This window comes from Leptosomus discolor, chromosome 1 (genome assembly GCF_034619465.1).
Source record: "Leptosomus discolor isolate bLepDis1 chromosome 1, bLepDis1.hap2, whole genome shotgun sequence".
Lineage (NCBI taxonomy): Eukaryota > Metazoa > Chordata > Aves > Leptosomiformes > Leptosomidae > Leptosomus > Leptosomus discolor.
Window position 1 is genome coordinate 151,967,731 of NC_141391.1, and position 26,834 is coordinate 151,994,564.

At 50.9% G+C, this 26,834-nt stretch overlaps 2 protein-coding genes across 2 annotated transcripts; both read right to left on the minus strand.

The window, feature by feature from the left end:
- Positions 1-692: 692 nt before the first annotated feature.
- On the minus strand, positions 693-19,283 carry DDX11 (DEAD/H-box helicase 11). Its single transcript, XM_086467417.1, has 26 exons — positions 19,203-19,283; positions 18,724-18,951; positions 17,939-18,025; positions 16,145-16,302; positions 15,014-15,059; positions 14,409-14,516; positions 13,766-13,853; positions 13,134-13,336; positions 12,413-12,565; positions 12,258-12,304; positions 11,387-11,466; positions 10,081-10,125; positions 9,872-9,939; positions 9,318-9,356; positions 8,721-8,844; positions 8,058-8,195; positions 7,493-7,605; positions 6,073-6,145; positions 5,614-5,717; positions 4,695-4,844; positions 2,667-2,735; positions 2,386-2,486; positions 1,885-1,969; positions 1,201-1,276; positions 880-1,034; positions 693-759 (listed from the first exon to the last, which is right to left on the minus strand). The coding sequence occupies exons 1-26, from the start codon at positions 19,266-19,268 to the stop codon at positions 730-732; spliced, it is 2,634 nt and encodes an 877-aa protein (XP_086323543.1). The 5' UTR covers positions 19,269-19,283; the 3' UTR covers positions 693-729.
- A 1,577-nt stretch (positions 19,284-20,860) lies between these two features.
- LOC104342199 (uncharacterized) lies at positions 20,861-22,282 on the minus strand. The gene has a single exon (XM_009951271.2). The coding sequence runs from the start codon at positions 22,280-22,282 to the stop codon at positions 20,861-20,863; it is 1,422 nt and encodes a 473-aa protein (XP_009949573.2).
- Between the last annotated feature and the right edge of the window lie 4,552 nt (positions 22,283-26,834).

Here is a 26,834-nt window from a genome sequence, read left to right on the forward strand (position 1 = left end):
GGCAAAACAGCTCCTGAAAAGACTTGCTCAGGATGACAGAAAGAGCTGGGAACTGCAGTGGGATTACACAGCTGCTGTTAGTGCTACCTTCCAGCACTGACCCATGACCCAGGAAAGTTACACTAAAAAAAAAAAGAATCTTAAAAATTAAAAAAAGGTTTTACCATTTTCCACAGAAAGTTACTTTGAATTCAAAAACCTGGGCAGTAAAAAGAGCAGAGCACTCCTGTGCTCAAGCATGATCAAAGGAGAAGTGCTGTATTACAGCCCTATCTTTCTTCCCCTTGAAAGAATGAACCACTCCTTGAATCTATTGACTGCTTGAAGGAAGGTAAAAAGAAGGGGATAAGAGACATTACCCATAGCTGCCCTGTGTCTTACCCGTCTGACTGTGTAATTCCAACATAATTATAGTCCCCATAGAAAGTGTTTGGGTTGGAAATATTTAATCAATTTAAATAAAACCTTAATAACTGTAAATAAATAGGAACCTGCCACTACTCCCTTCGCCTGCCTCAGACCCACAACCAGTTTCACTCCTGGTTATGGTGCCGAAGGCTGTCTCGCCATCACAGCGCTCAGATACTGAACAGTAAATACCCACAAAGGAGGCAAAAGGCAGAGATTCACCAACTCCTTGGTACAGAAAAGCAGAAGCTTGCATTGCTTCAGGTGTTCTTCAGAGGCGTAGCTCACAGAGTTGACCTGCAGCCTGTTCTCTGGTGTGCATCACAAAGCATCCGACTTCCCTCGATGGAACTAGGAGCACACAAAACCAGACAGTTTGTCCCTGGCTTTACTCTACAGTGAAAGTATGAGAAAAGTACAGTACAGTGGGAAGCAGTTTTGGTGGCAGTAACATAAGGTACAACTTCTGACCTTTCTTAACTCCGCAAACGCTGATCCAAAGGCAGGTTTCACCTGGGTTCTCTCCCTGATCCACTGCGGCAGTTTGTTAAAGATGGCAGGGCGTGCATACCTGTGGTCCAGGAGCAGGATGCTTGCAAAGTCCCTCTGATGGCGAATGGCTCTGCCTGTACAGAGTGTACAGCCACATTAAAAGGGCCGGCTCAGGTGTTTGTTCTCGGGCAAGGAAGCTCATGTTCCCGTCATCTGTACTTTGACTGATTGCTCCCACCCTCCTCCTCCAGTGCAGTCACCTTTTGTATCCCCCAGCCTGCCCAAGGAAGGATGAATTACCTATTGACTGGTTTACTGCCTTCATGCACAGGTTTTCAATCAGCGCTCTGCTAGGTGCCTGGCCAGCAGCTCTGGGCTGGAAAGGAGAAATAAGTAAGACTGAACAAGAGGTGGATGTAAGTCAAACTAGGAAGCCTTAAGTGACAAAGTGAGGCAAATGCTTTTACCCCTGCAGAGCCAGCGAGTGGCCAAGCAGACCCCAAGCTGAGAGCAAGGAGGGACAGAAGAAAGGTTGCAGTCAGAAAACTATGTTGAGCATTCACAAAGAGCCAGCCTAAGGCCCCCTCGAAGGCAGAAAACTTGTCCCCACCAGCCCAGGAACAGCATCTCCCGTGGGCAGCGAGAAAGAACAAGTGAGCCAAGAGAAGTGATCCTGGCAAGCAGCTTCTATCACACTGCCACCTCCTCTGGGGTGAAGGGACCTTGCTCCCCGTGGAACTCAGAGCTCCCAGCGAGCCCCAGTGGTGTTTCCCTCCACTGAGCTTCTTCCCTGTGTTCAGGGCCACCCGTACACGTGCAGTGCGGAGAAGGCTCTGCTCTCGGTACCACACAGTCTGGGAAGGGAGGGCAAGCTCAAAAGGAAAAAAAAGTCTGCAAAGGCAGCCCTGGGATTCTTGTGCTGGGAGGAAAGTTAATACTAAAAAGCAGGAGTGAAACAGGCAGAGGTGTAAGTGTCTCTGTTACCATTGTCTTGTCAAGCCAAGTCATTTTTTCCTGGAGCTCTGGAGATTTAATGTTGGGGTAAGGCATTCCCACCATAATCACACACCTGCAAGGGAGGACTGCATTAGTCTTAATGTCTCATCCTAAAGCACTTTGCCAATAGACTGATAAATTAGAGGTCACTGCACCCCTGAAAGACAGCCAGCCCTGAAAACCAAAGGCAGCAATAAAGCACAGCAGTGTGACAAGCACGTTCTGAACGGAAAGCTGCAGAGGGATTCAGGGTGCCAGAGCAAGGGATTATCTAGCACAGCAAGCCTAACTGCATTACTCACATGAAAAGCAGTCTGGATCAGCAGGTTTTACACCACCCAGCAGACTTGGTCCCACTGGTTTAAGCATCAGCCCAAGCCCTGTGCTCCCCAGGATTCTCTATCTATGCAAGTACTGATGTGTCCAGCCTGCTTGGAGTTACCATGGCACAGGCCCAGTGCTTCCCTTCCAAGGAGCAGCCCCCCTTACCTTCCCAGGTCATCAGAGAAGTTGATCCCTTCACTCATTTTGCCTCCAACTACAGAAAGCAGCAGGGCCCCCGTCATCTGTCCTCCTGCCTGGCTGCAGCGCTGCAGGAGAGGGACCAGCAACTTTTAAACCAGAGCAGGGAAGATGTCTGTACTTCAGAAACACTCCCACACCCGGGCTAGAGCCCTCTTTTCTTGCTAAAAGCTGCAATGCCCTCTTTAGCAGCACTCCCAGGCGCAGTTGGGATGCCAAACTCCCACGAGCCTGCCAGCTCAGCTTACCTTTATGCACTTGGCATATTCCACCAGCACCTGCTCCACCTGGTTGGCTTTCTTAGGCTCCTGAAAGATCTGTCACAGGCACAGTGCGTCAGTTGCAGCAACAGGAAGCAAACAGTTTAAAGAAAGCAAATCATTTTACTCCCGTGCCATTAAACAGCACGTGGAACTAGGATCAGGGAAGGGCAAATTGCCTGGAAAAAACCAAATTCACCAGGACCTTTCCCCTTCACCCTGGAAACACACTGCACGCTCACTGCAGCGCTTCTCAGCTGAGCTCTGAAGGGAGCAGCAGCTGCTCCTGCCCCTCCAACATTCCCTTTCAGCTTTGGCAGACTTGTCTCATTCTGCGAGAAGTTACAGGCCGTCTGAGAGCTGGAAGGCAGGAGGGCAACGTGCACCTCTTCCACCTACATATAAAAATCCAGCGAGATGAGGAGACCCTCCAGCTGTAAGACCTTGGAGGACAGTGACACAGGACCAATCAATTCGACTCACCAAGTAATTCCAAGTAATAGCTCCCCTTGCCCAGTGCATAGATTAGTTTTCTATGCAAAGCATACATAAGGTAATATTTCTTTATGTTATTCTAGCATGCCTAATTAGTTACTGAAAGCCCCTGCAGTTAATTAAGCTGCATTTTGATAGATGCTGCACCTTGGCCTAAATCACAAGTTGTTTTTCTAGTAAACAAGAGGGGCAACATCTGTCTTTTCTGTGACAGTAAAGAACCGAAAGGATATGTTTCGTCTTGGTTAGCAAGGCGCACTATCAAATTTTACCAGCCAGAATTAGCCTTTCAGTAGAAAAATAACTGGCAATTACAAATAAAAGCCAGAACAATTTAATTCCTTAAACAGTAGCTATTTTATCCTCTGATTTAAATTAATTTTCCCTGTGTAATTTGTATGTAATATCAGTGTGATCTCACCACCTCAGGAAAGATTTTAACCTTCCTCTGCTGTGACATGATCTTGTGTGTGGGCAGCTGAAAGTCACACTTGCTGCATTTTTACCAAATTGCTTTGCTAACACATATCCAATTTGCTGGAGACTGCAAAGGCCAAACAAGAACAAATCAGAGTTGAAAGGCAGAGCAAGCTGCGTGACTGTAGCACAGAGCCTCAGAGGCACCAGGCAGAGCACTGGGACCCTGACAGAGCACACCTGAAAGGCACTGCGAGTGACAGCTGTACAAACACATGGAGAAGACAAAGCATAATGCTTCCACCCCAAAAACCTACAGGCAGATCCACGTGCCAGAATGCCTGCACCAAGGCTGTGAAATATCTGGGACTGTGCTCTCTTAATCCACGTAGCAAGTTATTTAGCTTTTGGTCAGCAGAAGTCACAGCCAGAGTGGATCTAAATCTTTTTTTTTTCCCCCTGGCACATGATCCAAGATCCCTGCCCCATGCCCCGAGTCAGACTGCCTGAGTTTCAATACCCAGCCTTCAAATACTTGTAAAGTATTTGCAAAGATTTTACATTTGCAGTGATCTCCCTATTTAATGTTTCTCATCACTTCAAGTGGAAACACCACCACTAGTCTTTCAATTCTCATCTCTGCACTTCTACCAGGAAGAAACCACCATTTGTCCCATGAACTGCAGCCTGGTCCCACTCTGCCCAGCCCTTAATTGTGCTGGTCTGCGTTCAAAGGGCACACAGCTGAGCCTGGGACAAACGAATTCCCTTGAAGAGCTCAACCTGAACAGCCCCCCCTGCAGCCGCACGGGAACAAGCTTGCTGGTTATGGACAGCAAGGATTGTCTCCCCCCATAGCTGCTACACAGACTGTGCACTTAAAGAATCTATAGCTGCATTTAATCTAATTTAGATCCCACCTCAGTGATCAGCCGCCCGGGAAGTATCATTTATTCATTACTGGAGGGACTGGCTAGATAAACATCCGCTCTGCTCTGCCGAGTGTGAGAACATCTCAGCGAGAGAGGCCTGTAACGCATAGATAATTGTTTGATTTTTGAAACCTCCATTTAAAGTACCAACTGCCCCTGGCTGCACAAATACCTTCTTCCTAGTTGCCAGGCGGGTGAGCAGCCCCGTCTTCTCCCAGTGTGCGTACACCTGCTTCTCGTACTCGTAGGAGGGGAAGAAGCACACCACGCCCCCCGGGACCACGTTGCAGAGGTTGCAAAGGATCCGACCGGTCTCATCCATCTGCAAGAGAGACACGAGCATATTGCAGCTGACAGGAGCCCCAGCTAATGCCACTCCAGTTCTGTGCTCAATCCCAGGATCACACCTCCCCTGTGACATGCCTTTGGGGAGGAAAAACGTGGGAAATTTGCCAGCTCTGAGAGAGCTCTCTAGGGGAGCTGGGCATCACCAAAAAGCTCTTCACTGCTTTGCCTCTCCTCCTAATCCAGGGTTTCTGTTACCACTGTGGAGCAGCGGTCATTCAGGAAAGCAGGGTTTATGTCTGTTGTCGCAGTGGATTGGACCTGTCACACTAGAACAGATGTGGAGAGCTAGCTGGCACATCTGGTGCAGATTCAGCAGGGGCAGAGCAGATCTCGCATCTGACATTGGGTGCTTACCGGCCCACCAAAGGAAGAAGAGAAAAAAGTGCAGAAACATCTGCTGCTGCCCCTATGGTTTGTGCTGCACTCTCCAGCGCTGTCACGCTCCACCAACACTGGGCACTTCAAACTGCAAAGCACAACTAGAGATCTCCTTCTGATGCCCAGCACATGAATGCAGATCTCCACACAGCCAAACAGGAGCTGCTAGTATTCCTTGGCTCCAATAGCTTTGCTGCTACTCTCTCCCAACTACCTGGCAACACGCCTGCCCCAAATCCTATGGATTTCCCTTGCCATAGCTTTTGCTCAGCCCACCTTTCATATAGAGAGCACACTGTCCTATGAAACACAGACAGGCAAAGCAAAAGAGGGATATGAAGGAAGGGACCAAAGGAAAGACTGACCATCTGGGGCAGGTCTCTCGTCTGGTAGGTGAACTCCAGCTGCTGGTTGGAAGGACCACTGCAGAGGATTATGGGTAAAATGTTTTCTGGAGGAATCACATGTCCTGGAAACAAAAACGAGAAGTGAGTCGACATCAGTGCTGTTGGCGCAAACCCCACCTGTGTGCAGTGACAGAGGCACACGTTTGCCTGGCTAAGCCAAAGTGCCCCAAGTCACTCTGTGGCCCTGACTTCCATCCCCTCAGGCCCTGGGAAGGGGGCACGGCACAGCACGCTGCCTGTTGATATGGGCCAAGACCGCTGATGAAAATCAGAGTGAACTAGCACCCCTTTGCTGCCATGATTTCTAGGAAAGCTGCCGTGCCGCCTAGAGCGCTGACAAAACAGCGTCGAAGGCCAACGGCAACAGTTGGGTCTCGCACAGACAGGTTACAGCCTATAGATCCCCGGCACACTCACCGCAGGAGAACTCCACGATGCGTGCGGGGTCCACACCAGCACAGGACAGCAGCTGCTCTCGGAAATCGGCCACCTATGAACCACCACAGGAGAGGTGAAGTACGTTGTCCCAAAAGACACTGCATCGGCAACACTGGTACCGCTCCTGGAGCACCAGCGTCGAGGGAGAGCGGGTCAGCTCTGTCCAGTGGGCTGCTGGCCCGGGGGAGGTGGGCTCCCCCCGGGATGAGACAATCAAGGCGGTGGGAACCGGGGCACACAAACCCAGGGCCGCGAGGTGTGCGGGAGTCCAGGGCACGCAGGAGGAGAAAGGTCCTGCGTAAATCCCGCAAGGTCAGCCGCGGCCTGAAGCCGCTGCCGAGCGGACACCTCATCTACCTCGGCGGCCCCGCCGCCGCCCGGCCACCCAGCCCCGGGCCCCGCGCCCCGCCGCCGCCGCCGCCGCCGCCGCCGCCGCCCAGCCCCAGGCCCCACGGCCCGGCCGCCTCTGGTACCGGTGCGGCAGCGGCCCCTGCCGGCGGCCCGGCCCGGCCCGCCCGAGGCGCCGCTCCGCCGTCGGGTCCCGCCGTCCCCCCGCCGCCCAGGCCAGGCCGAGCGCGGACCTTGCAGCCGGCCCAAGCGCAGCGGGCAGCGTGAAGGGGCTGGGGGGCTCGGAGGGGGCTCCCCTTTCAGTGCGCCCGTGGTCTAAGCCTTGCCCGCTCCCATGCGCTGCCCAGACCACAGCGTGGAGTGCAACTACGTCCTCTCTCCCGAGCTGCAGTCTGAAGGGTTCGAACTTGGAATGGCGGCCTTCCAAAAAGGAGGTTCCTGCACTTCACACCCCCTCCCCTCCCTTGTCACCGAAAGGGCCAAGAGGAAATTTCAGCACATCCCTGTCCAGGAACAGGGTAAGCGTAACGAACTGGGATACCCGACGCACCTCACCGCTTCTCTACAACACAAACACCCTGTCTCTCAGGCAGTAACACAGCAGGAGGATGGTAAGCTGCCCGCTGCCATACCAATACTGAAGTCTTGATTTTTCTGAAAGATTCCCCTATGGGACAGTCCCTGAGAGATCCCTGTCCCTTTAGAAGGTCAGATGGTTTTACACCATCCTCTGACTGCTATCTGTGCTAGTTCCAACCTACCATGAGCTCAGCCTCAGCCTGCAGCTTCTTGAGAACAAGAAAGGCTGCAAGGGCGATCCTGCCCTTGCACGTACAACTTCTGGCATAAACAGTCAGTGTGACACCTCACACAGGGAAACCATACTAGGGAGATAAAAGGGTGGGTGGGAGAGGCCTTTTCCCCACACACACCACGGGAAGCGAGAAGAGCAGCACATCCAAGTGGGGCCAAGCTGCTGTCTTTCCATGCCGGCTTGCAGAGAGCACCGGAGACCTCCCGAGAGCTCAGCATAGCACCCTTATTGCCTCACCGGCTGCATGGTGCCCCCAGCGATGATTACAGCACGGCATTCTTCCACCACCTTGGCAAAGTGGACAGCTGGATTCAGCAAGAGGAATTTGAGGCTGCTCTGACCAACTGTGCCTGGGAAAAGGAGAGAAACAGCATCAGGAACTAGCTGTGGCACACACTCAGGGATATGAGAGAGTGTCTCCCTTCTGCCCTGGGCACTCTGGCAGGTCCCCACCTCTCAAAGCAAGAACCTGAGGCAGCAACAGGTAACACCAACCTGGAAGTTACCTTCTGCTCCCGAATCTTCCCGGAGCCGTAGAAGAGCCGCGGTAAATTGCGAGACAAAACCCAATATCCAAAGCAGGAGCAGAGCGCTGCAAACCCTGGCCCCAAGGCCCTCAGTTAAAAATTCCCTTTGGGTTCACGAGCACCCTCAGACAGACCAAGCCTGCCAGCCTGCCTCACCGACAGCACAGGCACGTTGCTGCAGGCTCCCCCCAGGCTCAGGATCTCCTCCCTCACTGCCAGCGAAGCGCCCGGCTTGCGAGTCGCGCCACCTCTCCCCAGCTCGCCCTTCCCAGTACCTTGCCTGTTGAGAATGACTCTGCCATCCTGGTTTGCGTTCGTGAGGGCTGAGAGGAATCCTTCAATCTGCATCAGTGGAGAGGCAGCTCGGAGCTGGTCGTTCTCAGCCTCCACGGGAAGGCTCTGGGGAGTCCCTGCCGGCCCAAAGAGAAAACGAGAGGCAGGAAACTTAGGCCACACGTCTGAAGACAGGGACTAAGCACGAAATATAGACGGGTCCCTTCTACAGGAACATGATACCTGGTCTACCTATGCAGGCAGAGAACAAAGACTCAATAAAAGAGATCCCAAATTCTGTCTCAATACTGGGGGAGGGGGAGAAGAAGATCTGGTTTTTGTATCTGGCACCACTGAACAGAGCTACCCACGGTAGCTCAGGTTGCAGAGCCAGCAGGTCACAGCAGCGCAAAGCTTGAGTGTGTGCAGTGTAAACACGGAACTGCATCATCATTCAGCTTGGAAAGGACCTCAGGAGATCTTCTAACCATACCTACCAGTGCCTAGGGCATCTAGTCAGATCCACTAAAAAACACCCGTGCAGGACAGCTCCTGCAGTCTCTCGTTCTTCAGATCTGCCCCCCACTTCTCCTCATGCAGACAGATGCAGGTTCCACATCCTCACTTTCTCCACAGATGCACAAGAGGAGGATGTCTGAACTCACTCTCTTTATCAGATCCCTGCTGGAGGGTCAGAAGAAAGTTCTGCAAACCAGCCAACTTCTGGTTCTCCTTGTTGGTCTTCACAGCCATGGCAGGGCCTCCGTAGCGCTCCACAAACCCAAAAAGCTGCCAAGCAAACGCCAGAAAGACTATCAACAGCAGGAATCGGACAAGACAAACCCAGGTTTGCTGGCCTGCCACAGATGAAGCTCTGCGGGAGGTGTTCGCAAACCAGCCCAGTCAGAATCTACCAGCGCAGCCCAGAGCTCCCCTTGCTTTCCTCCACCCACTGAATCAAAACCAAAACAAGTCTCTGATGTTCGTTCCTCCAGTGCAGCGCAGCCCACCAGGCTGGCAGGTTTGAGGCCAAGCAGCACAGAATTAGCACCTGCTGGAACACCGTGGCACACCTTGTTGTATGTTTCTTTGCTCTATAAGCAAAAGGTAACCTGCCCATATAGTGCTTTTTGCAGGAACCATGTTTGCAGACCAGGGTGGAGAAGACAGGCTCCCACCCCAGCTGCTGCCTCTTCCACTTCAAACTCAACGCGTGAAACAGCACCTGAACACTGCTGACCACAAAGCCTCGGGGACAGTACCTTCCTACTGATGAGGCTCTTCTCGCAGTAACGCTGAACCTGTTGGGGAAGACAGAAAAATGAACCAGCATTCACCATCCCTTCTGCCCCACCGCTGCCCGTGATCCCTGTCCAGCAGGGATCTCACTCGCTGCTCTTGGGGAGGGGTGCACAGCTCTTCGTGAGCGCTGGCTCCCAGACAACAGCTTATCACAAAGGCACTGCTTCCAGAGCAGAAACACACGGTGTTAAGGTGCTGTGTTTGGAGACCTGAGGGATGGGTTAGGTTACTGGAGCAGGACAGCTTCTTCACCCCCAGCCCTACCAGTTCAGCTTTGCCCACAGACAGCCGCTGCACTCTTAATTGCTCGCTTCCCTCTACCCCAAGACCACCCATCCAGCTTTAACACACTGTTACCCAGACAGCAGCAGCAGCAAAGATCTATACACAGATCTATGCACTGGGGAGGTGGGCGCTGCCACACAGGCCTTGGCTCTGCTTCCAGCTCTCACACACACTTCCCGATAACCCTGAACAAGCCACCACCTGTGCCCTAGCAGACGACAACATTTACCTTGAAGAGGTTGATATTGTCAGTCTGGCTCTGAAATAGAAAGTCATTGATGGATTTTAGCACTGTCCCTGAAAGAAAAGAGGGGGGGGGGGGGGGGGGGGGCAGGGAAGGAGAAAACAACTATTAGCTGCTGGGCCTGCAGCCCCTTATTGCCCACACCCATGTCCCTGACTGATGGCTGCATACCCAGCTGTTCACTCCAGCCTTACCTGTTTGGGAAACTGCCTGACAGCTAGGATTTTGGTTCACATTGCCTGTAAAACATGAAACCAATTCAAGGTAGGCTTACAATGGCTCTGTCTTAAAATTTATGCAAGACTTAACAACTGAGCTGAAAGGGACATCACACCAGGACAAAACCCAAGAAATAATCATACATCTGCAAAACCTTGCTGAACAGACACAACATCAGCTCCTGCTTAGTTTCCATTTCCCCTGTAGGGCAGCCCACCATTATAGCACAAACGTGCTGCTACTGCATCCTAAGAAACATCACGTACCTTCCTTCTGTAGCAGGATGCAGCAGGTAGGGCAGGTGCATGCAAATGCTCACACACTATGCAGTCATCACGCTGCAAAGATGAAGGGACAGGAACTGCAATGCATCCCTCAGCCCTCCTCAATGCAGCAGCAAGGAGCTGGGAGGTGCACAGGCTGGCAGGCAACTGGGAAGAGGGGGAAACCTGAGGACACCTCCATGCCCAGACCTCGACAGCCAGAACAGGATTAATTGCTGCCGCTCGCTGCATTTTACGTCCTGGTCTTTAACACCCACCTCACATCTCGCTTTTGCAGCCTCAGTCATGAAGCTGTACACAGGCTGCATGTTCTAACAAAAGCACTTCACCGAGTGCAGGGAAGAGAAGAGTGGCAGGAGCAGAGGGGGAAGAAGTACACTTTTGAGAGAAAGGCAGAAAGCACCGCCAGGCCCCTGCCCCAAAATGCTGCCCTTCCCCTGGGCAAGAAGGAATTTATTTATGAACTTAGGACAGGCTCTCCTCAAGACACACCTAGGTCTGGCAAACAGATTATTAGGGAAAAGAAGCCCTGCAAATTCCAGTGGATTTAAAATCGCAGCAAAACAGTATTTTCTCACAAAGGCAAAGATCGATTCTGCAGAGGCATGCCTGACGTAGGTAGAGGCCTTGCTATCAGATGACCCAGGAGATTTATTCTGTGCAGCTCTTGGGCTGTCCTGATCACCGTCACACATGTGCTGTATCCCTCACTTAGCATCCTACCTCATCCCCACTCAAACCAGGTCTGAAAACCACAGAGAAAGAGAAGGAAGCTGCCTCTACCAACTTAGGATGTCATCTACGGCTCCTCAGCTAATCAAAGAGAGGGGCTCAGGCAGACACCAGCCAACACCTACGTGTTACCCAACAGCCTGAGAAATAAAATTATTGGCATCTGAACCCATACATGAGCCCCCACGGTCTCTGCAGAGGGGGAAGCAGGACAGTGCACCAACTAGCTCAGTCTATCAGGACCTCTGGAGACAGGTTTGCTTACCTCCCAGCATGGCCACAAACCGCTCCAGCAAATACAGGATCTGCTTAATGTACATCAAGTTCTTTGCCTTCAAACGTTTCCTACGAAAAATGAACATATGTATCAGGCCCCAAAACATCTTCAGGGACTAACTGAAGCAGCTGAGCTGCAGAAACAACTCCTCTTCATTTAGGGGAGACAGGAACCAAGAATGATTTCTCCCAGGCTCCCTCTCCCTATTTGTGACAGGGCACAGACCCCTGGATATCCTACATAAGGTCACCCCGGGCGGTCACTCGCCCATGCACGCCACGCTGTTCCTACCATTGCCTTTCTCCTCACACATTAATTACAGTTTATTACAATGGCAGTGATGCCTCAAGTCCCCGTTTCAATAATGCTCCACAAATTCAAATTAGCAAATTATTACCATTGAGCACAATAATCAACCACTGCAGGGATGACAAGATGCAGAGCCAAAAACCACATATGGCTTCCTCCTCTTCAGAGCTTACTGCCTCTGCCATAATGCCAGTCAGCACATGAAAGACTAAGGTCCAGGAGAGACATGAAAGACTGAATCTTTTGAAACTCTGCATCCCACACAAAGCAGGAGCGATTAGAGGGAGATACTGGGAAAGGAACTCAGAGTATAATGGAAAGCCAGAATCCTCAGGGTATCCCCCTTCTCACTGCTTAATACCAGCCCCAGGAGCCTGACTTAGATGGATCCTAGACAGAGATAACGAAGCAAGCGGCTTTTCATCTGCAGAAGTATTAATGCAAATAACTTTTCACCAGGGAAAAGCAAGAGAGACCCTGCAGACATGAGACAAGCCACAGCATCCGCATTGCCTGCCACTGGTGCGCTGTTGTCCTCCGAGATCCTCACCTGTATCGCTCCATGTACTGCAACAGCTGGGAGTGGGCACAGCACAGCTACACGAACGAAAAAAAAAGAGGAGCTGTTATTACGAAAGAGTCAAGAAAGGGCACTCTGCTGGAGGCAGAGCTCGCTCAGGATTAACAGGCCAGGCTGTGACTCACCTGAGAGCCACTGACCTCCGCACTATGGATACAGGTGATGGTGTCTATGAGGTTGTGGGCCTCGTCAATGATTACGACTTGGTCCTTCAGCTTGATCCCAGCAGCGGTCCTGGTAGGCTCGTGCAAGAGCGTCTGATAGGGCAGTACCACCAGCTACAGGAGAAGCACACACTGCCCTGATTCTAGCCCTCGTCCTTACAAACTTAGGGCAGTTCCCAAGCGCTCGTTAAAGGCCCATATCAGACGGTCTCGCAGAGTTCAGTCAGGTTACTTAGACTCATCATGGGAAGGGCAGGAACAGAGACAGGAGCACGTGCTTGAGAGGGGCACTGGGGTGTAAGCTGAAGAGAAAGGATTATGCTACAACAGCATATCGGCTCAGGTTACCTTCCGAATCTCCTTTGGAGGACCAAAAGCATGTTTTCTGATACAGAACTAAGCAAGGAATGAGAGCAGTCCCAAGAGCTAAGATTACACCCATGCCTCAGAGTTATGGAGCCTTTCAAGTGCTTCAGAATGCTGAGACACATTTACAGCCTCCCTATTAACTTCAAATGGGTATTCTTATTTTCCTTTGCTTCCTCAGCAAAACTACAGCTGAGAGAAACACATCCTGCTTACAAACTCCCATAATATTGAGTAACAGGACTGGAGGGAGCAGGCAACAGGTTTATTTTTAGAGGCCCTGACATCAATTCCGCTAAAAGCGCGTACACCTTACCTGAGCAGCAGGAATGGCGTATCGACTCCCATAGTACGGGCAGGCTTTGGTCTCCCTGCCCAAAGCCACCAACTGCTCAATATCCTTCACTTCCACTAGAACTTCATCGCGGAGAAACTGCATTTGCTCATAGGAATAAAATGGGCATACGGTGCGACTCGCACGTCTCTTCTTCCCTTCCATCTCTTCACCACTCTTCTTTTCTAAACACCAAAAATCAAAAGAAAGCTATGAGCAACACACAGCCCAGAACAGCCTAGGTTTCAAAGCAGGCCTTGTCATGTGTATTTTTTGACCAACATTCAGCCGTAACACTTCCACCTCCACAGTGGACACTATCTTTGCCAGTTAGATTTAGCCACGCGACATTTTCCAACATTTCTAGTACTGAGTTACAAAGCCAAGTATCGTTCCATTGCAGAAGTCCTGACCAACTTAAGACACCCAGAAAATATATAGAGATCTCGGCATCTTAGCCTGGAGGACGAGAAAAGTGCAAGCACTGAAGATGCCTAGCTCTGCTCCTCCAACCTGCCATTTTCAAGCTCCTACCGCTTTCTCGCTAGAACCGACCGGCAGCGCGCATACCAGCTTTACTGGCGATTGCCTCCCCAGGCCGGAAGCGTTCCTACCATGTTTGTTCTTTTGCATCTCCATGCAGCGGTCATTGATGAGCTGGAGAGCCCCCAAGCGTTGCACCTCCTCATTCACACACAGGTTCTTGGACATGCAAAGAGAGGAAGAGGTAGCGCATCAATTAAGAAGCGAGTGCCCCGTGTGCACCCTTTGCTGTGAAAGAAGAGATTTCTTTAAAGCAATCTCGGGTCGGATTCCAAAACTGAAAAGTCTATCAGTCAGATATCGTGCATACTAACTGCTACAAATATGTTCAAAACCCATAAAAACTTAGCAAGGATAAAAAATACGAGAAAAGGTGCACTGAGATGGCTCGCTGGCACACAACAGCTTCTAAAAAACGCTGCCAGATGTAATACTAAGAGGACAGCCTTCCCAGTGACTCAGACATCTGTAATATTCCACATGAGAAAAGGCAAAACAGATTTTTGCATTTACATCAAAGGGTAAATGGCCAAAACATAGCTCACATTAAAATGTACATCATGCAGGTCTGTGTTATGACCCTTTAGTTTTTCAACGGGAGATTCAGTCACTCCCCAAGATGCCCCTGTGGCACCAGACCCACACATCTCCTCGCAAAGTCTCTCACGTTACGTTAACACGCACTCTGGGTCCCTTGCGAACACCACCACATACCTGCCGGGATCCCAAGGAGACCAGACGTGTGTCTTTACCAAAAGGACTCTTTTGCACCTCGTGCACAAACTGGGACAGCTGGGAGTGAGTGCGGCTGCAGTAGTAAATCTACAACGAGTAAGCACACAAGAACAACAGGGAAGTCAATCCCCTGCCTACAACCAATCCTGGAAGGAAGCAGCCAAGCTCTTCAACAACCTTGCTCAAGCCTTCAAAAACACAAGGGAAGGCACACATTGGAGTGTGGAGGCCAACAGCCTTGCCTTTGTTTTCTCCCATGCATTTGCTTTCGTTGTCCCTATAAAAACAGGGACTCGCCACTGGAGAGTAATAAAGAAAACCCCATTTCTTGCAGTGTGCTTTTACAGCAAGCCGCAGCAAAGATTCAGCAGGGTTAGCAGAGCAAGCTGCTTAGGCAGCCAGTGTAGCCCGGGGGATGAGCACAGCAGAAGTGGTTGCTATTACCAACAAACTTGGCAGTTCCTGGGCGCTAGTTCCTAAATCCTTCTGTACCGCCTGACTCTGGGAAGGCTGCAAGGAAGCCATAACTCTGCTCGCTCCTACACTGTTCTATGAGGCGGCACTATTTACTCTCCTCATCTCACCTTAGTCACATGTTCCTCTTCCAAATCCTCGTCATCTTCTTCCAGCCTAAGAAAAGAGAAAGTTCAAACAGTTTCTTTTCAGCAGGTCACTGACAGTTTTGATCAAATGATGCTCTACTATAAGAGAGAGGTGTTAAGAGAGACAGTCATGTCATCTCCAGAAGAGCCTCAAATCTTAACTCAGGAGGTAAAAGGAAAATTGACTTTTTAAGAATGTTGTTAAGTGTGCACGATCAAGTCAAGCCTTGCTCTTTAAAAGAAAAATGTCTGCAGGGCTGTGTCTTTAGCAACTTCAATATTATTTTTTTTTTTTCTTTTAAATCTGGGGCTTCTAAGCCCCAGGCACAAGCTAATCATCAGTGCTATACTATTCTTTGGTGAGCTTATTTATTTATTCTTGTAAAACTTTCCCTTTAGAGACACCCTCAAGCTATTGCATAAAGAAAAGCTTCAGGAAGCTATTTAGCTGCCATAGAGTTCCTCAAATGCAACAGCAGTTTGATGTTTGATAAATGACATATAAACAAAGTAGTTAAGTGTTTTAGCAATTTTTAAGGCAGGAGGATCTGCCTAGATACTAATGAGTAAATTTGTATTTTAAATGTATTTTCTGAAGGTGAAGTATGGCTTCTGGCTTTCCGCATAAAGCAAGTGTATGAGAGAGCAAAGCGTGCACGGGGCTTTCATGCCAAAGCTGGGTCTTTAGAAACGTGAACACTCCTCCCATTAGAGTATCAAAAGATGCCAGTGCCAATCTGCAGGACCAACAGCTTCCTCTGATGCCCTGACTTCCACTTTGCTTTTCTAATGCAAAGAACTTGATCTCCAGTCAGGACATTGCCGCACATTTTAAGAAAGAGATGCGCTTTTTCAGAAAACACTTCAGTTACTCTGATCAGTCTAACAAAACTTTAAAAAAAAAACTCAATAAAATAAAATAAAACTAAAAAAAACCCCACCAAGCCAACCAATTAAACCAACCCCCAGAACAACCACTACCTTACACAGCTTGAATGGGGGAGAAACTCCAGATCTGCACAATCACAGGTGAAATCTCTTTAATCAAAGCAAGCCACAAATGATACAGAAAAGGTTTCCTTGCCATGGAACCCCCTCAGTCCCTGTCCTTACCCAGAGACCACTTTCTTTTCTTCATCACTCTCATATTCAGCAAGAATCAGCTCCTCCTCATTGTGATCCAGCTGCTCTAGAACATCTGCTCCAGCTGCCTCTGAAAGAACCTCCTTGCTGAGCTGAAGGAGGCGCTTTGTCTCATCCTCCTCAGATCTCTGAAAGGAACACACGGGTCACATTATGGCTCATGCAGAAAGAGAGGTCGCACGCACACCGCTTCATGCCGCGGACAGGTCAGAAGACAGAGAAGACAGCACAGTCCCTCGCGTGTAACACAGGGAACAGCTTGCTGGGTGAACCCCCAGCAGGACAACCAAATGCACCAAGGGTGTCTGAAGCTGTTCAGCCCCGCAGAATGCAGCTGCTGCCAACCACTAAAGACTTGCCCACGCAGACATATATGAAGGGGAAACATAAAGAACCTTCTGCCCAAAAGGCCCACTGAACTAACAGATCCTGAAATGACAATATCTGTGTAATCCAGTACGAGTTGCTTAAAGTGGCCCATAAAAAGATGTCTGCCTGAGAAAAAATAGTGTGTAAATAAACCCAACTAACCAACCATACAAGGGCCTAATCACTCTGTCCATGCTTAACTCAACACTAGGATAAACTCAGCACCTGTTTTAGAACACAGAGCCCAAGACTTCTCTTACTGTTTCTTCTCCAGTTACGCGGTTCTTATTCTAACACAGGTCTACCCCTCTACAAAAATGCCATCAAACTGTTGAAGAATAGTTTTCTGATTAACTTTGTGTTCTGATAAAAAAAAGAGTTTGTTTTTTCAATCTGAAAACAGCATCTTCCAACGTCAATGAGCTTTTTTTTTACTGTGGCATTATGAAGAAATGCAGTTAGTGAGCACTACAGAGGAGATTAATCAGTTGCTTTTCCAAATCTCTATAGTATTTCTCTCATTTGCTTTCTTGCTTTTCATCATGCTTCTCATTTCACATGCTCTTCATCCTCTTTTAAGAGACTAAAGTTCTTTATTCCACTTGGTTTTTATTTGCCATTCACCTTTGAACCTTTGCTATTTCTGCCCTATCCTTTCGAGAGGAGTTGACCAAAACATAACACAGCACTTGAGATGGAGCACACCAGAAATTAATAGCCTGGCAGCCTTGTTTGGGCACCTGAAGTGGGTATTTCGGGGAAGGTTGACTCAGACCATCAAAAAGCTCTCAGAGTCAAGAGTACTGAGGCCAGTTCACCCATCTAAACAACAGGAAAATATATTAGTGAACTTTTTATATGTAGGAAAGAGACGTTTCTGAACAATATAATCACATTTGCTATGAAAGTAAACAAACACAGTCATTCCCTAGTGGTGAGCTAAGTACAACCAAAGCCTGACCTGGCTTTTTTTGGGGGAGGTCTTCAGTTCCCACAATCTTAAATTTAACCACAGTTCTACAAGTTTTATTCCAGAAGTACAGAGTGTTCACCATGCTCACAAAACAGAGAGCTTTCAAAAAAAAATAAAAAAACAAGTATTAAAGCTTTTAAAGTAAAAGCAGAGGGCCAGAAGGCCATCAGAACACACGTCCTTTCTATCCACACACAACATAGTCACAGGAAATTCTCTAGGCACAAATTGTTTTTCACATCTGTACTGCAAAAAGAAAATCTAACCAAAAATTCTCGATAGCCAATTTCAGTGACTTAATACAAAGGGCTCTCCACACAGATGGGTTGGAAAATTCAGTGTGAAGCCGCAGATATAAGCGGGTATGAACAACACTCAAGGTAACCAAAACAGAAAGCTCTAACCTCTGCAGGGTAACTCACCTTCCTCTTTGCTGCATATTTTAACTGCACATTATGGCGAATTTTCTCAAGACGATCTTCTCGCTTTTTCCTCCTCATCTGCTCTTCCTAAAACAAAGGGAGAGTGAAGGAAGTTATCGCTCTCTACAACTACCTAAAAGGAAGTTGTAGCAAGCCTGGTGTTGGTCTCTTCTCCCAAGTAACTAACGACAGGAGGTCATGGCCTCGAGCGGTGCCAGGGGAGATTTAGATTCAACGTTAGGAAAAATTTTTTTACTGAAAGAGTGGTTAGACGTTGGAACAGGCTGCCCAGGGAGGTGGTGGAGTCACCATCCCTGGAGGTGTTTGACAGACATGTAGATGTGGTGCTTAGGGACATGGTTTAGTGGTGGGCTTGGTAGTGCTAGGATAATGGTCGGACCCGATGATCTTAAAGGTCTTTTCCAACAAAAATGATCCTATGATTCTAAGTTTATTTAGTCCTAAACCCTGGGTATAATTACTTTCCTATGCCCTGGCTATAGAAAAAAATTAACTCTGAAACAAAACCGGCAGTACACAGTCCGATTCTCCTGGAGTGCACACCTATTATATGCTACTACGTTCAGAGCAATACAGTTTCCTATCTTCTGCAGCCTGCACGGCAATGCCTTGTCCCTCGTAACTGACACACAGTGAAAGACAAAGCCCATCACCAAAATCTGCCTCATGTGTTTTCCCTCCCAGTCACCACCCAGGAGATCAGCCTTTCTGATCCTCACACCTCGCTGTTTTACCCGTCCTCTACGTTACGAACATGTCTCAACCTTTAGCCTGTGCACCACGTCCCGCTCTTCCTTCCTCCGCACAAACGCCGTGACCCAGTCCGGCTGTCCCGCGGTGTCCCCGCTGGCCGGCTGTCCCGGCCCGGCTGCGGGCAGCCCCTCCTGCCCGCCGTCCTCAGGCGCCAGAAGTCGCGCCTCTTCCTCCCGCTTCTTCTCCTCAAAGTCTCGGAGCCAGGAGAGGGCCCCGCAGATCAGACTCAGCGATTTTCCCTGCCGCAGAGGACGAACACGATGAGGCTCCCGCCGCCGCCGCCGCCCCTCACACCGCAGCGCCCCTCCGCACGGACGGCCACGCTCGGCGACCGCCCCCTCTGACCGCCGCCAGGCCCAGGCCTGGCCCCTTTCCCCACCGGCCCTCCCCACCCAGAGGGCCCCATCCTCCTCCTCCTCCTCCTCCTCCCCCCTGCCGCCGCCGCCGCCGCCAGGGCCCCGGCTGCCGCCTTCCCGCCGCGCTGTCTCACCGTGCCCGTGGGGCTCTCGAAGATGCCGACCCCGCCAGCCTCCAGCGCGCCGTACAGCGCCGCCATGAACCGCTCCTGGATCGGGTAAGGCGTGTAGGGGAACGGGAACCGCCCGCCCCCGGAGCCCGCCGCCGCCGCCGCCGTCCCGCTCTCCATCCCGCCCGCTCGCCGCCCCGCTTCGAACCGAGCGCCGCCGACGCGCCGCCCCTTTCCCGTGACGCTCCGGTGACGGCCGGCGCGCGGCGGAAGCGCCGCCTCTCCTCCCTCCGGGGGCGGTTAGTGCGGCGCTGTGCGCATGCGCACCGCAGCTGCTTCCGCCCCGCCGTTCCCTCCCCGCCGCTGCCGTGCGCCACGCTTGCCCGCGCCCCCCGGCCTTTCGCGGGCCAAGACCGCTCCAACGTGACACCGGGAAAAACCCGGGGTTATTCTGGCTTTTACCAGCCCGGGATCCTTCGGCCGCTGTTCGTGACGGGTATCGCTGTGCTGCCCCTCTGGCAGCGCCTCGCGCCTTTCCCGCGAAAGGGCTTGCCTGGCCCCTCCTTACAGCGTCACTGCCGTCACACGCAACGACAGAAAACTGGATTAGACGGAGGAAAAAAGGTTTTATTTAGGATGGAAACACATCGCTAGTAAAAAAAAACATAGCAATATGGAGGAGGTTTGCGTAATATACAGTAATTAGCGCAGTAATAAACACAAATATAGTAATACCTGACCGTTGATGATGAACTTTATGTGTCAATACTTTGCCAGCAATAGCGAGCTAAAGAAGAGTATCATAAAAAGGACTACAAAATTGCAGTCTCTGGACTAACAGTAGGAACTCATCATGAACCTGTTCAGACTAGGACATTGGAGGGGGGAGAGGGGTAATATTTTTTTTGGTTAAATAAGGCCACATTTTTGCACATCTTGTTGACGCCCCAAGTTGGAAGGTGTTTCAAAGCAGCAAGGACACATTTGGGAGAAGCTGCCACAGACTAGCAGCAGGCAGCGTTCCAACCGGAAATGGGCGCGCATCCATGTTTCCCGGGAACAGCCACAACAGTTTTGTGTTACTCAAGCTATCGTGTCACGCCGGCTTTTGCGTGCAGAGGTAGGAATTCATTGTCCCACGTCAGATTTGGAAAGCAGGAAGAAAAGACAAATAGATTGAAAGTTCAGCTCCAAAGCCTTAGACTCAAGAAGCGCCTTGTCAAACACTGGGTAAACTTACTACATTCATGAAAAATCAGGGAAGGCAATAAAAATAGAGTTCCTAAGACTACTACAGTGTCTAACAAGCCAAAGTTTTGAGTCAGAACCAGCCTGGAACTTTTGATTTTGATCTTCGCTTTGAAGTTATTTTACAAGCCTGATTCTCCCAGTTGTTGCTCTACCACATATTCACAGTTCCCAGTTTACCCAGAAGCTGGTGCCCGTTCCTCAGGCTCTCAGCACTCTTCCTAAACCACCAGCGCTCAGCTCGTAGGACTAACTCCCTGCCTCCAGACCTGCTAATGGTTTTTGTGCTGCTGGCGTTAAGGACCCAGCCCTGATATCCGAGTTACCGCACCTCCAGTCAGACCCTTCCCACCGCGGTTCTCACCACCCACCTTTTCCAGGTACCCCCCCCCCAACACTGCTTCCGTTCCCTGCTCCCAACATCCGCTCCAGCCCTATGGCAGAAGTGAGCGGGAAGTGAGCATTCTCCTACCCACTGTACATTTATAAGGTTTCTTGGCCACGTGGATTTTCAAATGCACTTTAAGCGTCGAGCTTTTCCGGAAGCTTTTCCCACACTCGCTGCACTCGTAGGGCTTGGCTCCTGCGTGGATCCTCAGGTGGGCACCGAGGGCCGAGCTGTGCCTGAACGTTTTCCCGCACTCCTCGCACTTGTAGGGTCTCTCCCCGCGGTGGATCCTCAGGTGCACGTTGAGAGCCGAGCTCCGCCGGAAGCTGTCCCCGCACTCCACGCAGATGTAGGGCCGTTCCTCGGCGTGCGTGGTCTGGTGCTTGGCCAGAGTGGAGCGGTCGCTGCACCGCCGGCCGCACTCAGCGCACTGGTAGGGGTTGGGCAGGAGGCCGCCGTGGTACACGGGCGAGGCCTTCCCCCCGTGGATCCGGCGATGAGTGGTGAGCGCCGAGCTCTGGCTAAAGCCCTTCCCGCACACGGGGCACTTGTAGGGCTTCTCGCCCGTGTGCGTTCGCATGTGGGTCACCAGCGAGGAGCTCTGCCGGAAGGTTTTCCCACATTCAGTACACTCATATGGTTTCTCTCCCGTGTGGATTCTCTGATGCCGAATGATGGCCGAGCTGTCCCGGAAACGCTTCCCGCACTCTTGGCACTTGTGGGGCTTCTCTCCGGTGTGGACTCTCCGGTGTATGATCAGGGAGGAGCGGTCACTGAAGCTCTTCTCACACCGGAGGCAATTAAAGGGTTTCTCACCCTTGTGGCTTCGCTGGTGGACGATGAGATGTGAGTTCTGGCTGAAGCTCTTCCCACATTCATTGCACTGGTAGTGTCTCTCCCCCGTGTGGGTCCGCTGATGCCTGATCACATTGGACCTCTGGCTGAAGGTCTTCTCGCACTCGTTGCACTGGTAGGGCTTCTCACCTGTGTGGATCCGCTGGTGTTTGATCAGGTCCGAGTTGCGGGTGAAACTCTTCCCACATTCGGAGCAGCTGAAGGGTTTCTCTGCCAGGTGGATCCTCTGGTGCTGGCTCAGGTACGAGCTCCGGCTGAAGCTCTTCCCACACTCAGGACACTCGTAGGTTTTCTCTCCCACCTGCTGAATCCAAATGGCACCGTTCTCACACATGGGTGGGCCTGGCTTGTCCCCAGCAAGGATAACCTCGCTGATGTGGGCTCTACCACTGTCCTCGCACTCCCAGACTTCCATCCCACAGGGAGTTACCATTCCCCGTCTCTTTCTAAAACATGTCTCCACCTCACTTTCTGTCTCCAGCTTCTGTTCGCGGTCCTGTCTTTGATCAGCATCCTGGAGGGTATCTCCTGTGAGCCTTCTGGAAGGGAACAGATGCAGCTCAGCTCTCACAGGACCTTCCTGATGAAGCTTGCCCTTCTGTGTGTCACCCATGGTCCTGTTACCTGCTGGAGTGAACAGAGGAACTATCCATGAATAAGCCCCCCGGCTTCTCTGAGAAAGAGAAGTCCAGACAGCTCAACCGCAGAGACCCGCTGCACCTCAGCCACCATCAGCTAACAGAGCAGGAGCCAGCCCCTCGGTATCTTCTCTGGGCAGAGTGAGGGCACGGAGACCAAGGACTGTGGGTCGGGAGTGTGACCCAAGGATAGGCAGCCATGGTGGCACAGATTGCAAAGAGGGTCCTCTGTCATAAAGTTACAGCCCTCAAGGACAAAACCTGTCACTTGCTTGTCCTCGAAGTTCCCATGTCTAGCGAGGTTAGAGGAACGTCATCACTGCTCTCCTCAACAGCCCCCACTGTAGCTGCTTCTCCTGTTGCCTATGAATCACTGCTCCTCTGCCAGCATTCCCATGCTTAATCAAGGAAAGAAGCAGCCGACACCACAGGAACATCCACCCCTGCCAAGTATTTTCTTTCCTCTTTCCAGTCATAGCCCTTTTCCTTAAAAAGAAAGCCCTACATATTCTGCAGCAAATCATATCTCGATTTTGTCTACAGAACAGATAGGCGAGTGGGTAGAAAGATAAACTGTTTTATTAATCAAGCATGGAAATGAACATTTAGACTGAAACATTTAGAGGCTCCTGATTTGTTATTAGTTATATGGAAAATACACTTTGGCAATTGATGCTGGAGCAAGAGATAAGCTGATTAGCTGGATGGCACTGCTTACAGAGTTGCCATCATCGTCTTACTTGTGGGAGGTCAGAATATGAGGTGAATGCAGCAGGATAAACCCCTCGGGTTGTGTTTCAGGTGAACTGCAGATTTTGAAGGACGCCTCTGCACTGGTTATACCGACTCCCAAAGTTTTGTTTACAACACTCAGGGCTGAAAAACATTTGTAGTACAAATAAAGTTACCACACTTGCCCAAGGCATGCCCCTCAAGGCAGGGAACTGACCACAAAAACATTAAAAATATTGTCAGCGTGAACGGAAGAAAAAGCTACACTTTGGTTAGTTATGCCTTCTAACATACTGAGTATAGTCTTTGGTAAAAATACATGGGATTTGATTTCATTTTGGATAGGGTCTTTTTGAAAGGGTATTAGATACCCCAGGAGCATTTAATCTCTGTCGTACTCTGTCTATGAATCTTCCAGAAAGCAGAATCTATATAGTACGCGAGCAGAAGAGGCAGGATGAGTGCGGAGCATGCAGCACAGTACATGCCAAATTTTCAGCATTCAGCTCTTCTCTTCCCTTTTCTGACATGCTCTATTCACTTTCTCACCTTGTAAGCAATCTCTCTGCTGTCTCAGTGTTTAGCTGCTCCTGGTAACAAAGCTGTTTCTCGTCATCCAGGAGGTTAAAGTCAAGTCAGGGACTGCAGATCCTGATCAGAGGAAAGAAAACAGATGTAACACATACCTGTCATAGTAGCGGTGCTGCAGAGTGAGATTATGGGAGAATAAGTATTTAGGGGACAAAAGCAACCTAGACAAGAGGAAAAACTATGCCCAGAAACATTGAGTCAGGGTCACTGTCTGTTCTCCCACACACACTGTGAGACCACTGTTTGTGTTCAATAACCAGGGCCAGCTCACGTACCAAAGATGAGGCAAACTACACATGCTGCACAGAGCTGCCTGCCAGCTTCCTCCCTTCTCTCTAACAAGAGTCTGGATGTCCCTCCTGTTGCATTGGAGGGACATGCAAAAATGTCTCCTACTGAGTTTTCTATAAGATAAATACCAATTTCTCAAACCATTTTAACTGTATCAGCGTTCTTCCTAGTGAAATAAATGAGAATATAATATAGTTAATGCAGATCTCTTCTGCAGATGGAAGAAAAATGATGCCTTCACAACTGGGCTGCTTTCTGTGTCTGGCTGGCATCCTGTTTACTGCCTTTACCGAGGGAGTATTTTGCTCGGTTGCTCTCAGTGGCTCAGCCAGGCACGCACAGGTCTGGGCGAGAGCAGAGGTTTGGGTCTGCTCGCACCTTATGCACAGGAGCAGTCCAAAGGCAGAATTGCCTGTCCTGTGCTCCAGAAAAACGGCCATTTGGCTGACTCGTTCCAGATGGAGTTGACAGGGCTGGCAGCGAGCAGAAAAAACAAGCCACGCACACCTGTTTAGGCAGGAACACCGAGATGATTTAGTCAGTGTAACGGGTCTGTGTGGCAAGGTTTTGGCAGCGGGGAGGGTTACAGGGGTGGCTTCTGTATGAAGTTGCTAGAAGTTTCCCCTATGTCGGATATAGCCAATGCCAGCCGGCTTTAAGATGGACCCGCCGCTGGCCAAGGCCGAGCCCATCAGCAACAGCGTTTTTCGCCTCTGTGATAACGTATTTAAGAGAGTGAAAAAGATGTTGCGCAGCAGTAATTGCAGCAAGTGAGAGGAGTGAGAATATGTGAGAGAAACATCCTGCAGACACCAAGGTCATTGAAGAAGGAGGGGGAGGAGATGCTCCAGGTGCCGGAGCAGTGATTCCCCTGCGGCCTGTGGTGAAGACCATGGTGAGGCAGGCTGTCCCCCTGCAGCCCATGGGTGGTGGAGCAGATGACTGCCTACACCCCGTGGAGGGCCCCCACACCGGAGTAGGTGGATACCTGAAGGAAGCTGTGACCCCGTGGGAAGCCTGCAGTGGAGCAGGCTCCTGACAGGACCTGTGGCCCGTGAACAGAGAGAAGCCCACGCTGGAGCAGGTTTGCTGCTGGTGACCCCTGAGGGGGGCCACGCTGGAGCAATCGGTTCCTGAAGGACTGCACACCACGGAGGAGACCCATGTTGCAGCAGTTCATGAAGAACTGAACCCATGGGAAGACTCATGCTAGAGAAGTCATGGAGGACTTTCTCCCGTGAGGGGGACCCCACATTGGAGCAGGGGAAACGTGTGAGGAGTCCTCCCCCTGAGGAAGAAGGAGCGGCAGAAACAACAGAGTGATGAACTGACCACAAACCCCATTCCATTTTTCCCCCTGTACCGCTGGCAGGGAGGAGGGAGAAGGGAGAGAAATTGAGATCAAAGTTAAGCCCAGGAAAGAAGGGAGGGGTGGGGGGAAGGTGTTTTAAGATTTGTTTTTATTTCTCATTACTACTCTCTGAGTTAATTGGTAATAAATTGCATTTTCCTTTAATCGAGTCTGTTTTGCCCGTGACAGTAAATGTTGAGTGATCTCCCTGTCCCTATCTCAACCCCACAAGCCTGCTGTTATTTTTTTTTCCTCTCAACTGTCCATCTAAGGAGGGGGAGTAATAGACTGGCTTTGGTGAGCACCTGGCATTTTGGCCAGGGTCAACCTAACACACTCAGGCAACATGCAATCCCACTTCTCAGGGGTCTCTGTTCAGAGCAGAAGTACGCTGCGCGGGAGTGGGGTTTGTGGGATAGAAAATCAGGTCACTCATTTAGCTTTAGCGCTACATTTGTGCACTGGTATTTGCACAGAGGCATTTTAAGATGCTGAGGGCTCGGTGATGTCCTAGAAAGGTACAGGTTACAGAAATAAAATGCTGAAAAACTGCACATGCGAATGCTAGCTCGGCAGTGGCCTTGCGCCGTTTTGGTCACATTGATCCCCAGCGTGCCGCTAGGAGCAAGTATGACATTTCTCCCGACTGGGTATTCGTAAGAAAAAGAAAGGGAAAGCGGCATCTTTCCCTTCCAAAATGAGATACAAACTGAACTGGCTGCTCAGGGGTGTATCAGAAGAGGGCATCAGAGGCCGAGGGAAGGTTTCCCCACCTGCATAACGCCACCACGATAAAAGGCCCCTGATAAAATGGAAAGCTGGCGTTTTGTAGGCTCTGCCTCAGCCTGGCATCACGTCCTTCCTGCTTCCCGCCGCCTGCTCCACAGTGAATGCGGCGGGCATCAGCCCTTGGGGAGAGGGTGTTTCCACTCCTCCCAGCAGCAGGCAGCGGCTGCAGGCTCTCATCCCAGGTAGGAGGCAGGGAAGCCGAAGTCTCCCTCCGCATACGACCCCCATCCACCTGCAAGGCAGTGCCGCCCTGTGGGTAAGCCTGACACTGTTGAGCCATCCTTCTGATTTTAGGAGGAGAAAGATGCCCTTCTGGTTCAGTCCCGTCCCGCTGTCGTTCGAGAGCTGCCACAAGCACATGGCCAACACGCACCCTAAAACGGTGGCTGAGCACCTACAGCAGGCAGAAAGCGGATGCAGGGAAACAGCCGACGCTGTTAGAATATTGCTGCCTGATTGCCTGGTGAAGATGCGTCCCTAAATAAGATGGGAAACCTGAAATGCCAGAAACCCGGCGCCGGGCAGCACGCAGGCCCAGCGGCGGGGCAGGAGAGGAGGCGGCGGGAGGCGTGAGTGGGAGGAAGGGGGGGCAGCGGAGGGAGGAACAGCGCAACGGGGGCCTCTATGACGCCATAAGCCATGCCTCCGCCCCCAGCACTGCGGGGCCAGCCGGCGTCGGGGCAGGAGGAGGACGCGGGCAGCTGGGCAAAGCAGCCGAGGGGAGACCTCCGGCAGCACAGCGGGCCCAGGCTCTTACAGGCGCCACTCACGGC